We start from the raw sequence: 14,621 nt of genomic DNA on the forward strand, positions 1-14,621 counted from the left end.
AATCCATTAAACAGGTTACTTATCTGAGGGGAATGTTGGAGATTTTTACTGTTTTCATGGCCAGACCATGCGCTTTGATCTTCTAGCATTGTTTGGTGTCTGACTTGGCTTTAGACTTGAGCAGACAGGAGTCTGTGTTTTGTACACAGTTGTAATTTTCTGAAGCCAGGGGGCGTGTCCTTCTACAGCAGTCAGGACTCTTGTCGTCTGTCTCAGTGCGTTCACCTTCTTTGTTCACTGTACTGTAAATACCAGCTCCAGGACCCAGGGCTCTCCACCATGGCCACAATGTTTGGGTTCTTTATGGAGAATCACTTAAAGGAAATAATCATTATAGTATCTAAAAGTCATTAAAATAGGACAATTTAATTCAGAGACAAAGAAAGACAAAAATATAAGAAAAAGGACAGGTTCAAAAACACCCCAAACATGCCACAAAGATTTAATTGAAGGTTTATCTGATTGTTTAATTCCAAGCTGTTAAAGTATGCCCCATTGTCAGCCTATTCATGTATTTACAATTGGATAGACTGGCTAACTGAGCATGCTCCATGACCTATGCACCCTGACCTACTTCCAAATATGGTGTGTTGACCTTTGTTGTGTTAACCCTGGTGGTTTGGAGTTGTCAGATTTTTCACACATTCATCAGTTTTTTGTGTGTGCTGAGATAGTAACCTATTTAAGGTGAAGAATTTGCAGCAGTTTGCCTGGCACAGAAGAATCTAAAAGTGAGGAATTAGTGATTTCTCTGTCCGCTTAGGATTTAAGATTTACTGGCCTGGACATTGTGATATATTGTTAGTTCATGTGTTGAACAACAAAGACCCTATTTACACACTTGCTGTAATTAGCCAGGTAAGCCTGTGTTTGTACACACCTGTGAAATGTTGTACTTGAGATATTGTATTAAGATCCATTCAAATGTAAGCCTCACTAAGAGGTCACCCACACAAAGAGAGTCGTGCTAATTATAGACGAGCTGACCCGTGTAGATTTTATTGGTGTCTCTTGAGATAAGGGCTCTAATCATGGCATTGTGCTGACCATGTACTTGGTGGGGGATCTGTCCAGCTTTGTTTGTCTGCTTGTTTATTATTGATTCTGATTGAATTTTTGTAATACAGAACATTCTTTAATCTCTGCATACAAAAACTATGAATCACAATGTGGCCCCAGGGTCTCTGTGTGTGATGCATGGACAGATTGCCTTATCTCACAGAGCTATGCAAAATATTCAGAGAAACATTCACAGAAACGGATCAGTTTTTGCTGATAAAGCTGTTGTATTTTTACACTATTTCCTTATTAGTGGTTCCACAATTCATTTTCCTCTTCCTTAATGTTCTATTTATAGAGGGAAAATTCTTAATGTAGATGAAAATCTTTCCATTTATAGAATGGGAATATCTTCAGTGGTGTGAGGGCCAGCTATCTGGAGGCAGATGGCAGACAATTAAATACACAAAGTGATGTTACATGTTTACTACTGAGCTTTTATTCCTGTTTAAAACATAAATCTGTGACTCCCACCCCGCAAAGTATTTGCTGACCTAGAGGACTCGAGGAGTCGGAAACAGCGAACTCTGGAAATCTCTGTTGAATAAACATAAAATAGTGCTGGCTGGTGGAAACCGTAATATGCTGAAGTCAGCAGGGATTTTGGAGAGAGGCATGTGTTGGGGAGAGGAGGAATCAATGCCATGGAGAGATTCAATTTGCTGGCAGTGGAAGTTGGCTGTGTGTGAACAACTTCTTTGTACTTAGCCTCTCACTTCCTAGCATGTGGATTGACATTAGGTTACAGAACAGCCTCTCACTTCCTAGCATGTGGATTGACATTAACTTACAGGACTGCTAACCTGGACTGTAGTCACATAGATTAAACTGAATCATCAAAAGTTCCTGTAATGATTTTTTTTTTCATAATCCTTAGCTGCTCTTAAAAATTGGTCAGACTATTTTGACTTTTGAGAAGTCCCCTAGAGTTCAAACCTGCCATCCACAAAGGTCGTTCACCACGGGAATCATGACACAATCATTGCCGATTTGAGTACTGGGCCTTAGTAATCAAAGGCATCTGTGCGTTTCATATACCTACAGCCATTAAAATGTATAATGTTAAAAGGGAGGCACAGGGTGAACTTGGGAGGGCAGCCCTTCAAGTTTATCTTTGGTCACATTCCCGAGATTCTCAAATGTCACCACTAAGGAACCAGATTTGACTTCTGTAGATAAGTTCAAGAGGCTGTCAGCAGACCTGCTGAAGGTGCTGCCTGGTGTTGTAGAGACCTTGCCCCAAATCTCATGGTGCCAGAGATGTCATGGTTTGGCCATTTGACACTGAGATAATGGGACTTGGTCACAAACAGAATTGTGCCTGTTTATGTAATGTCTACCTTTACTGGGATTTAGGGATAAGAGAGTCAAGGATCTCTAAAGCCTTAATGTGATTTTATGCTTGGCGAGTTCCTGATTACTAGTGAGCACGAACAGAGGAGATTGGGTTTGTCAGATTCAGGGGATGAATACTGAGAAAAGGAAAGCTCTTTGTTTGGTAGAATTTGATACAAGTTGTCAACCAACTTGTCTCTGCCTTTGTCTGTTGAAGCAGTGCATCTGTTGCTAGACTCAGCTCAGCAGCTGTGCAGTATTTTGCAGATAATAATCGTTAGCGATAGCAATCTGTAGACATTAGCCCTGGCCCCAAACAGTGAGCTGCTGATGTTTTATTCAGGCAGTTTTTGGTGTATTGCCCCGGTAGCCTAAGGAGATCGAGGTCGTAAGGGCATTGCAGGTGAAACTTTGTACCTGATGAATAGCACGTAAGCACATGCTTGGGCTGCACTTTGTGTTTTTTGGGGGCAGGTGCTTTCCATTATGACAATTAACAAAACATTCCACAGATTAAAGGTTTTCTAGGCTGGCTTCTCTCTGTTTGGTTAATTCAGTGTGATCTTTAGAGCTTCAAAGCATTATACCTATAGTCTACCAATCTGTGTAGTCACCTATCTACCTTCAATGTTATTCCTGATTATGAATGTTTGATCTTTTATTAAATGTCTTCAGCTCAGTCTTTGGGGTATATCTCCAGAACTGCTGATTTGCTCACTGAAACTAGGTCACCTTGTACCTGTTTTGTCCAGGTGTTGGCATGTTTACATTTTTTACTGCTTCATCAGGATGTATTTTTAGGTGACCCAGACACTATGCCTTGCATGTTTTCTTGTGTTTCATCATGTTCTTCATAAATCTGTTTTTGCATTGGCTCCCTTCCATCTTACTGCAATGTGCAGACACATCATTATTCTGTAGGTCAAGATAACAAGGTGTATGCCTTGTCTGAAAAAAGGTAAAACTAGAAGTAAAGGGACTGATCTTTTGTAAATGGTAATAACATATGACTGTCTTGCTGTGAGCTTGTTGTTGCTGTATTGAGATCAGTGTGAGTTTGTTGCTGTATTAAGATCAATGTTTGTTGTTGCTGTATTGAGATCAGTGATTTTTGTTGCTTTATTGAGATCAGGTTTTGTTGTTGCTCTATTGAGGTAAGTGTTTGTTGTTGCTGTATTGAGATCAGTGATTGTTGTTGCTGTATTGAGATCAATGTTTGTTGTTGCTGTATTGAGATCAGTGATTTCTGTTGCTTTATTGAGATCAGGTTTTGTTGTTGCTGTATTGAAGTCAGTGATTGTTGTTGCTGTATCGAGATCAATGGGTGACTGAATTGATGTGCCAGTATTGGCTGGTAGCCAGAAGGACATTAGGTCGCTGACTTTTCTGTCAGTGGGTCATTGACTTAGTACTCACTCCTTAGTCCTTCGATTAGTGTCACTGACTGTGCTCACTCCTCAGTCTACTTATTTTCATTTTCTCTCATTTTCACACTGACAACACAGGTTGTCATACAGCAGTAAGTGTTGTGTCTTTTGTTTAGCTCAAGGTGCAGATATGTCCAGGTGTTAATGAACTGAGCTGTTTGTTGTTGCTTGTTTTCTGCTTGTTAATTGGTTTTTCAATGCCTACCTGTGGAGTTTTTAGAGCTTTTTGTTGTGATAATTTCTAAATTACTTAGTTTTATCTGTATGTAACCTGTCTACTTTTCTGACATAAGACATGCTGTTATACAGGTTTCATTAGCTCTGTGGCATCTAACAGACAGTATGCATGCATATTAACACACAGTGCACAAAATAAACTTTTGACCTGTTCTGTAGGTGACTATATTCAAGTCAGCGGTCTAGTTTTGACCTTTCTTTAGACTGTAATGTTCCAGGCAAGGATTCTGGGAGATTTCCCTTTGTACTCCACAAAGTCTTAACCCTATGTCACTGACCGCCCTGTATCAGTGCCCTGTATCATTGACCGGTGCATTGTCTGTGGGGCCAGAGCCGGAGTAGTCAGAGCCAGCTTTTGATGTTTGTAGGGGTTCCTCTTCTCTCCATTGAACTTTGTTAGAATCAATTAGTGTCAGATTCTTTTACACCCGTGTTTACTGTGATTGGTAGAAGCACCTACTTCATTTAGATCCAAGCTCTGTTTGTTTAGGAATCCAGGCAAAGAAGAGCAGAGAGGGGGAGATTAAATATGTTGATAGGGGTAATTGTGGATGGGTGGGACACACTATGATTATGTGTGCCCGTTGACCATTGAAATGGAACATGGAGCTTTCATATTTGCAAGGTCAAAATATTATAAAAGACCATATACAGTATGTTGTTGTTTGAAATAAACAGTTGGGGGACTATAATACCAATATATTCTATGGAGGATTCTACATACAGAATCTCTAACTCCTGTTTTCTTTTAATTGGGTTTGATGAGGTTTCTTCACTACTTTGCTCTCTCCAGTTACCAGAGGGTGTATTCATGTCTTGTGGATAATTGCTTTCTCCCTGACTGTATAGAACCCATTTCTGTAGTTGTCTTAGCCCTGTAGTAACGTCTTTATGACTGAGAAGCATAGAGATGCTAATAAGGCTCATTCCAGCATAAGCACCCACTTCATTTCCAAATCCAAGAAGGAGAAAAAGACTCAGTTACCATGGTTTCCAGGCCCGGTTTACACACAGATTGAAATGAAGCTCCTGTTTCATAGATTTGGAGAGCTGCTCTAGATTGACAGTGTGTCACCATTTTATGGAGATTGAACTTTGGTAGTGCTGGCATTATGCTATCTTATTTCATCCAATAACATACAGATGGTGTCTTAGTCAGAGCTAAGGGGCCAGCATCAGATATTTTTTTATGGAACAAAACAGCAACTTCAGGTTAAGACTTTATTGGAGTTAATTATTTGATAACTGAATTAATCTATTATTATATGTACCAATAGATGTAGGAAGTATGCATACAGGTAAGCAAGAATTCCAGCTATTCTTATACTACTCTTAGGGTAGATTTAGCAAACAACAAGTATGAGTACAAATATACACACATCAAAGAAATTCTACTATTTTATGTACCATTGGACCCTAAGTGATGACAGTATGGCCCAGTAGAACAGCTAGGAGTCCTGTATCAGCGGTCCTCAAACTGTTGCTGAGCTCAGGGCAGCTAATCTGTGGCAGATAGGAAACTGTCGCTGCTCATCAATTATATCTGTAGTAAGGCCCAACTGTGTATTGATTGGGGGAGCTATAGATTGCTGTGGTGTGGAGTAGAAGCTCTTGGCTGGCAGTTGTTGCAGGGGGAGTGATGCTTGTATTGTGTGGGGGTGAGGCTCTGTGAGTGGGCAGCAGGTGGGAGTCTGAGGGAGTGTGTGTTGTCAATAGGATCCTGGCCTTACAGATTGCAAGGTAGGGGTCGTGTCTAAACCTCAAATGTGAATATCGTGAACATGGTGAATGTCACCAGACCCTGTAAATCACCAGTTATAGATTATTTTTTTTTATCTCTGCATGAAAATGGGCTGTAGTTGTTATAAAACCTGATAAGTTATAACAGTAACTTCCTTCACCCTCATAGGATCACGGAAAGAATTTTGTCACATATTCGACACCCTTCTCTATGTAAAGTAAGTATAGTATTTGATGTCATGCAGATATTTCCTGTCTGTACAAATAACTGATGCTTAAGTGCTGATCAACGTACAGATTTGGAAGTTGCTGATTGAGCAACTTGGACTAGGTAAAAGTTACTATGGATCCTTTGAATCTCGTTTCAGTTTGATCATTGTCACATTAGTCACAGAGTTCCCTCTAAATCGGTGCATATTCTAGGAAATGAACAAACTTGTATAACATGATCATGGGAAAAAATTGTGAGCCGAGTGTCAGATGGAGGCTCATGAATGGATGTGATGAGGAAGAGTAAATTCTTGTTGCAGGAAGTACGTGAGAGAATGCTACAAGGCCTAAACATGAAAACTGCACGTATGCTATATTTATTTATGTTTTGGAGGGGGGGGGGGGTAGAGGTTGTTCTGAATCTCTCTTTATGGAATTTCATCATCAATCACATACTTCAATCTCCCTTTGTGCACTTTCAATCTCCCTTTATGGTTTTTGAATGGAAATATATCATTGTCTTGTGTCTGATCATCCCCCCCCCCCCCCCTTTCTGACAAATCTGATCAGAACAGCACATACTTGTGTTGTACATGACAATCAAAGAGAAATTTATGGAAGGGGAAACCATGGGTGTTCAAACAACAAAGGATAATGCTGCTGGCCCCATTGTCAGGAGATCTATGGCCGTCCAGCTGTAGTGAATGGCTGGTTGTGTCCTGTGTTTTGTTGTCTGGCTGTGTCCGGTGATTTGTCCTGGGGTCGTGTGGGGCAGTGTAACCTCAGAGAATCACCACTGAGCAGGGAGCAAGATCTGGGATCGCTCCAAGTGTAGTAAATAAAAAGGGAGAGAGCAAAATTAACATTGAATTCTAATTTGCAAGTTTATTGAGTGCAGTATGAAAAAGCTGTGGTCTGAGTCTTATTAGAGAGCTCATAGCTTCTTATCAACAGAAACAGGCTTCCAGAAATCAGACCCAGATGTCGAGTGTGATGAAAACATAAAAACTGAAAAAGAAATCCCAACACAAAAGAAGGTTTTATTTCCTGTCACGAAAAATAAAGAGCGATCTGAGAGAACGTAGTAGTACTACTTCGAGTGGGTGACGTAACATGGGAATTCATATAAAGGCTAAGTGTGTCAGCCTGCCAATCATTGTGTATCGGGCTCTTTGACACAGATCTCAGGCCAGCCAGGTGAATCAATCGAGGACCAGCGATCAATCGGTCTCAGATCTCCCCGCTCACCCTGACACTGTGTACGCTCCCTGGCACGGTCTACGACTACGTGCTGAACGAGGGCTCCCTCTCAGGTTTGTTCACTATAATCTCTGTTTGTCTTTGTTCTATGGAGAAACTGGTTCTCTTTGTTTTCTGTTTGATTGGTCGATTATTACAGACAGACAGGTAGAATGATGAATATAGACTTTATGTTTACTTTTGTAGTTTATATATAAATAAATATATTTTTTTAAAGGGCTGGTGAACAACCAGTTACCCTTTCAAAACCCATTTTCTCTCTCTCTCTCTCTCTCTCTCTCTCTCTCTCTCTCTCTCTCTCTCTCTCTCTCTCTCTCTCTCTCTCTCCAGGTATTGATTTTTGTAAGTATGGATTGAGAGTGAGATTATGTGTAGCTGATGGTTGTTGACCATACTGACCAGTGGACGGCTTCACATATACATGCTGCTACAATCTGCTACTATACTACAATCAGAGGACTGTACACTGTCACACTCAAGCTGGCAGCTGGAGCTGGAGGACTCGTTCAGGGATAAGCCGTTCAGGGATAAGCCGTTAAGGGATAAGCCGATATCGATGTCAATACAGTATTGGTCAGTAACAGTATACTGACCAATCATTGAGGAGAGTAGAGCAGAACTAGTGTATGTTAAAGCTATTACTTACCAAACAATTTAAAGAAGACTAGGTTAGCTAACATATTTTATACAATTCTTCTGTTATCAAGGTTGCTGTAAATGTCACTGCTTTTTCCAATTATGTGACCTAGTTTATGACACTAATGTCAGTAATTAATTAACCTATGCTGCTGACTTACGATGACATGGCCATTTTGTGCTGCTGTGTTCTGAGGCTTTCATTTATGTGTGAAGGGAGGGAGTGACAAAGGTAGAAATTCTAACCAGCATGCTGGAGACCTGGAAAGATCAGTCAATATGGGAATGGTTGACACATATTTGTGGGGATGTGGTTTTGTAAGGACACAGTGTGTGGGAGATGCTTTAGATGAATGACACCTCAAACAACAACTTACCTGGATCAAATCTTATCTGTAATACCGGTATGCTGAAAAATCTGGGTCAAGACTAAATTTTAGGTGATTTTCAATTGGAAGACAAGAATTATGAAGTCTTAATATTTTTCAGGGTGTCAGATTCATTCGAAATCAATTTTAAAGACTTCTTTGGACCCTGACCATCTGTGTTCCTCAAATTTGAGACCAGTTAAATTTCAGACTCCAATAAACTGGTGAAACCTCTGGATCTCAAACTCCATAACTTAGAGCTTTATTGGTATACTGTGGAAGTCAATCTTCTATGATGAGGCTTTGAATCTATTGAAACCTCTGGATATCAAACTCCATAACTTAGAGCTTTATTGGTATACTGTGGATGTCAATCTTCTATGATGAGGCTTTGAATCTAGTGATGTGGTTTTGTGGTTTACTTCTCAGGTTGAAGATCTTGGAATACTGTCATCAAAGAGGAGTGAGGTTTGGTTGGCATGCCAAAGGATTCGTCAGAGTAGGGCAAACACCTCTCTGGTCGAATACCCAAGCTGTTTAAACGCTAAAAACAAAATGACTGATATATGGGAACATGACTCTACAGCATCCCAACATTGTCTATTGAGTTGTTTTATTTTTTTCTCTGAAAATACATGTCCTACTTTATGCAGGTATCTTGACCAAAGGTATCTTGACCAATGTTCCACAGTTACCTGTGATATCTGCTGACCAGCGGTTGCTATGTCCAGAGGGGTTTATTAATGTGGTCAAGTCTGGTGTCACGAGATAGGAATGTTTGCTTTGTATTGTAAGCATTCCGAGGCCCAGTCCTTGTGACCTCGATCCTAAGGTCAGTGGATCAGCACACAGAAACACCGCTGGTCGGAGTATCCGGGGGATTCAAAGACATTACTCAAGATTCCCCCAAAACTCAAGCTGATCAAAATAAAGTTTACTCTATGAGAAATGAGTCACCCTCATTTAGCTGCAGATGTTTTATGGAGTGGAATTTTGATAGCTTTTCAATTAGCAGAGATGAAAGGGTTTTGATCTTTGCACATTTACGACAGGCAGAACAAATAGTCAGCCATTAAAAGATCCATTTGAATTCGGAACATTTCTATTTATTTTTAGGAAGATAACTTATGTGAGTTTGTCATAAAGAGAGTTTTCTGAAGCATTTAGTGAGACATTCCGATTCTCTGGCAGGGGGTGTGACCCACTGATGTTTCTCCATTCATCTGACTTTAACCCATTGATTCATTCAGATTTCACATAAAATCTACACCTGTACAAAAATCAGCAGCTTTCACACTTGGTTAACTTTAATGCATGTACCATGTAGAATTTGTATACAATTACAAGGAGTTATAGACTACCTGTGTGTGAGAGTTGTAGACTACCTGTGTGTGTTGAGGGGCGGGGTGTAGGTAACATGTATACATGTCATTGTGTCCTTGTGTAACAGGAGTTGCAGGTCAGCCAGAAGTGTAGACCCCTGCATTAGTTAGTCAGATCAACAGGAATGTGTCTCATTGTTCAAAGTCAGCACAAATCTGTGTACATGTCTAAACAGGTCACATAACTTACCTGTGTTCTGTCAGCCAGGTACGTCTCACCTGTACCTCACTGCTAATTACCCGGAATCAGACAGGTAAATTACTTTCAGAGTTTGACTCTATAAGCAAGTAAACTATCTTTTCCTTAATGTTAATTGCAGAATGGGTTTTGGATCAATTCATTAAGAAAAAAATCAAAGCAACTTTCTGTTTAGAGCTGTGGGTTAAGCAGTGTATGTTGTTTTTAGATAGACAGGTATGTCATTGAAGTATTGACTCTACTCTCTGTTGGAGAAAACCAGCAAACCGTTGCTTCTGTCGTATTCTGCTGTTTTCTATGCATCTTTCATTCATTATTGTACTGCAAGGGGTAGTACAATTAAGACCTTGGGAAATCTGGGCTGTTGCGTCATATTGTGTTTGACTTACTGAATTGAGGAAGCGTAATTCTTTGTCGGGGATGGTCTCGCTAGCAGACCATGGAACAGACGGGGCTCCTTTTTTCTACTGTGACGTAAGATGCACTAGTTTGCGTACATGTGCATGCATTCCTATTGTTGGACTATTGATTTTGGTCTAGTTCATTAAGGTAGTGTAGACTGGGGGGGTATAAGAAATTAATCAAAGAAGTTTAGTTTAGAGCTCCATCGCTTTGAACACAAGATGAATTGCCTCGTACAATGCCATGCTGTAATGTTAACCTTTTAAAAAGGTAACAGTAATAATAGAACAACCTTCAGATACAAAGTGAATAAGGGCCGAGGTGTCACCCAGAAATAGAAATTTCCACAGTCCCACTAAAATAGAAAGTTTTACAGTGCCCCTGAAATAGAAAATTCTTCTTTAATGCATGGAAGTTTCATTGATTCTACTGACACCCTCTACCTCCTTAAAAAAGGAAAGATATATAAAACAATTGAAAAATACACTATGTGTTGAATTGAGTAGCTTACACAGTTTGTGTGGGTCTGTCCTTACACAACTGATAATTGTCAGTAGGTGGTCCAATTTGTGACTACAGCTCATTCAGAAGATCTCAGTTCCTTGTTGACCTTGACTAATTATAATTGTTAGTAGTGGATTACTGTAGTTAAAGGCAGTGATTGGATTAAAATTTAGATGACATCAAATCGTCACAAGTGTCCTCGGTAACTCCTGTATAAATAGATTGTCATAAATCCGGGAATGACAGATCTTTATTACAGAAATTAATACTTGATGTATGGTACAGCCATCACTTAATGCACTGTCATACTGACTAATAGTCACTGCCCCTGTTAGACCTATACTCTCCTTATTAACTGTATACAAAGCTCTTCTTACACCATGAGAGTCTATTTTGAACAAACTGTGGCTGTTCAAGTTTATTAATTCAATAAAATAATCCCAGTATGTGATGTAATAACATTGTACAACAATGGGTTCTTTAGATAGATAATTATGAATGAGAATAGACAAGTAGGTATTAAGTAATTATAGACCTGTTGTTTGTTTTTTTCAGGGCTACTCGAGCTTTCCAGCAGGTTTTGTACACAGAGCCGGGGTTTAGAAGAGCGAATGAGATACATATACGCCTAGGGCTTATACACAAATCCCTTCACAACCAAGAGGCTAGCGTCAAGGTACGTAATGTAACCATACACAACTTAGTTACTCTTAACCAGGTATAATATGTCAAGTTCTGATGTCAGTATTGTACAACGTAATGTTACCATACGCAACCAAAATCTACATAGGAATAATTCTTAACCATGCAGTTATAATATGAATCAAGTTCTGGTGTCAGTATTTTACTACGTAATATTACCATACGCAACTAAAAGCTATGCAGGAATAATTCTTAACCAGTTATAATCTAAAATCAAGTTATAATGTCATATATATATCATAATCATATATGTATTAGAGTACATCTAGTTATGTCGGTAAACTGCTCCAACACAAGCCAGGGATGATATGTACCGTACCTACCACTGCTTGATACGCCATTCTAGTGTGATACTTGATATGTTGTATCATGAAACTACAGCTTTGTCTTAGACACTGTATCATGTGCATCAGGAGTCTCTCAGTATACCTGCAAACATATACAGAATAGAATGGTGATCTATAACCTGGGTCAATTTAATCCATGATGCAATGATAATTTGATGCACCATATTTTAATATTACAAAGATTTCAAATATTTTAAGATTTCCTGACAGCAGATATTGCTGTAGGTCAAATCCAATCAGGAATTTGTATTGACCAGACTTCAACAGGTGCAGGTTTAATGATCAGGTTTCTTTGAACCTTGAGTCAGAAACATGGAGGACATCTCTACATCTCTCTGTACATGGCCACAGAGTCTGTTCGTTCTTAGTGTGGGGATGAAACATGGTTGTAACTGTTTCTGATTGGCTTCATATGAAGGTTGTTGTGTGACCGTGTTTCTGTTTTCTTTGCAGCACTTCCGACAGGCCTTGAACGACTCTAACAAGTGCTCCCTGTCCAAAGCCCAAAGTAAGTCTCCAGTTATCTTCCCTGATGACCATATAACGACCAGCTCTCTGTCTCTTTACTTCCTCTAGAATCCGTTTTACACAATGTTAGATTGCAAATGTCAACAGTACATTTCCACATTATTCAGACAAGCTTCCTTAACATTAACTGAATGCCGCTATATCTATTAAGCCCTGTACACGTATTCATGAATAAGGATGAGACATTTAAGTATTTTATGGAAATGCTTTTACTTCAGTAAATCTACAATTTTCCCTTTTCCTTGTTTTAATCTTATCTTACATTGAATTACAAGGAAGAAACACTTTATCTCCTTTGATTTACTGATTTCAATTAAAAAACTTGACAATTCTGTATATAAATACCAACACGGACCTTTTCAGCATGAAATGATTCATTATTTTGAAAAATAATTCTACCAGAAATAGTTCCACGTAATCATTTTAGGGAAATCAACACCGTTTACATACATGATATCTTAGGATAATCAGTACTGTGTACGTTCTTTTGACGTAATTGTTTGTTTAAAAGAAACTGTAGTTTACAAGGATATTTTTGTTCTTTTTTCAGTTCGCCTCCACATAGCACACCTTTTAGAAATACAGGTGAGTTTTCTCTACTGACTAAATCCTTATTTTATAAAACTTCACAGGTCCAGTGGTAATGCTTATAAGTAGGGGGTTACCAGTTTGAATCCATCCCATATTGTATTGGAGGTTTGCCTTCATTGCTTGGGTTTACTGTTTATGAGCTTTTCCGTTCATGTCTGGTCGTATTTTAACTATATAATGAAGAAAACATTAGACACTTTTGAGGACAGCATTATTGACCCGGAATTGTGGGTAATCTGTTTACATCATTACTCGGTAATTCAGGGACAGCTCTGAAGTATTTGTTATCTCCTGAACCAATGGGCTCCTTATATCTGTACAATAATAAATGTTACGTAATCTGGCATTGTCTGATACACACTCCAATGACAGAAATGAAAATAACACAGCGAACTGTCCTGCTGTTAATTGATTGCACCTGTCTCATATTTTAATCAATTTTTTTTCGTATGAAGGACGTTTCTGAATTCCGATGACTGTTCTCTATTGTGTATACTCTGATCAGAATTGTAGATATACAGTGTGATGAATTACAATGAAGCTTTGTGTTGGGGTTGGTGTACCAGCTGTTGTTCTGACAAGGTCACATTCGATGTAGTGTTATCTCCACTACTACAACTGTAGTATGCTCATCCTTGTGTATGTCATCTTTGTTAGTGAAGATGTCCTCTAATCTTTGTGTATGTCACCTTTATTAGTGATCCACTAATCTTTGTGTACCGGTATGTTACCGGTACATTTATTATTAAACACTTCCACTAATGTTTGTTTTTGTCACCCTTAAATATCGGTAGTGAACAATAATTTTGGCACCTTTATCAGTGAAAATTTCCACACAGTAGTCTGGGGTCCTGAACCAACTGCCCAAAACGAGTCCCTTGTAAATGATGTTTACTGTCAATTACTGTTGCTAAAATTAGATTTGATAAGATAATCAAGTACATGTATATGTATTTTTTGAAACCAAGTGAGACATGGCAATTTGTGAAAATGCAAGGCCAATTGTAAATTCCTACGTTTTATGTCTTTTATAGAAAATGAGTGTATTTTAGAAACTTCTTATCATGCAGTAAAATTTTCCGCATTATGGTAATATTCTCCCTGATTTACAAGAGGTTGGCAAAACATTTGTCAAAGATGAAATAATTATTTCTGCCAGTGTATTGTCTGTTTTGAAAAAATATTGAAAGGGAGAACCAGACATGGTTTCTGTGTGACATCATTATACGCCCACGTGTTGACGAGAGAGTTAACTTCACGTATATAAGATAGGGATTTAAACTCTTTGTAAACAGAATACCTGAGTGACTTCACGTATTACGTAGTATGTGTCTATGATTGGAGCCGGCTCCATTCTCATTCATAATTACTCAGTCAGATATTAAAGGAGTGGAAGCCCGGAATCTGCCACCACTACGGCGTAGAAATGGTAGGGGTAACATTGGTCTCATCGGGGCAGGGGCCTTCTATTATCACCTATCTCCTGACTTTACCTGTCCCCTGTCTTTATCAGTCCAGATTGATGTAACTGATGGTGTTTATCACTGACCTTCAGTAGGGCCATGTGATTCATGTAATCCTACTTTCTCTTTGACAGGGTAAATATAAACAAGCCAAGGAAGCGTATGAGCAGTTTGAGAAGCTTGAAGGGACAGAACCTCAGGTCAAGGCCACAGCTCTTAAACAGCTGGGTA

At 39.1% G+C, this 14,621-nt stretch overlaps 1 protein-coding gene across 4 annotated transcripts in view; it reads left to right on the plus strand.

Annotated features, from left to right (window-relative positions):
- Positions 1–14,621, plus strand: part of LOC128180895 (lysine-specific demethylase 6A-like) — a 37,185-nt gene that overhangs the window by 10,508 nt on the left and 12,056 nt on the right. The window contains exons 1-5 of one of the 4 annotated variants that reach the window (XM_052849080.1): positions 2,800–2,825; positions 11,315–11,435; positions 12,262–12,316; positions 12,887–12,921; positions 14,525–14,618. In XM_052849080.1, coding sequence (XP_052705040.1) covers positions 2,815–2,825; positions 11,315–11,435; positions 12,262–12,316; positions 12,887–12,921; positions 14,525–14,618 — 316 coding nt within the window. In that variant the 5' untranslated portion in view covers positions 2,800–2,814. Of the gene's footprint in view, positions 1–2,799; positions 2,826–9,979; positions 10,328–11,314; positions 11,436–12,261; positions 12,317–12,886; positions 12,922–13,878; positions 14,357–14,524; positions 14,619–14,621 lie in introns of those variants that run through there. The other 3 variants (XM_052849079.1, XM_052849078.1, XM_052849081.1) reach the window with 3 other exon arrangements.

This window comes from Crassostrea angulata, chromosome 4 (assembly GCF_025612915.1).
Source record: "Crassostrea angulata isolate pt1a10 chromosome 4, ASM2561291v2, whole genome shotgun sequence".
Classification (NCBI taxonomy): domain Eukaryota; kingdom Metazoa; phylum Mollusca; class Bivalvia; order Ostreida; family Ostreidae; genus Magallana; species Magallana angulata.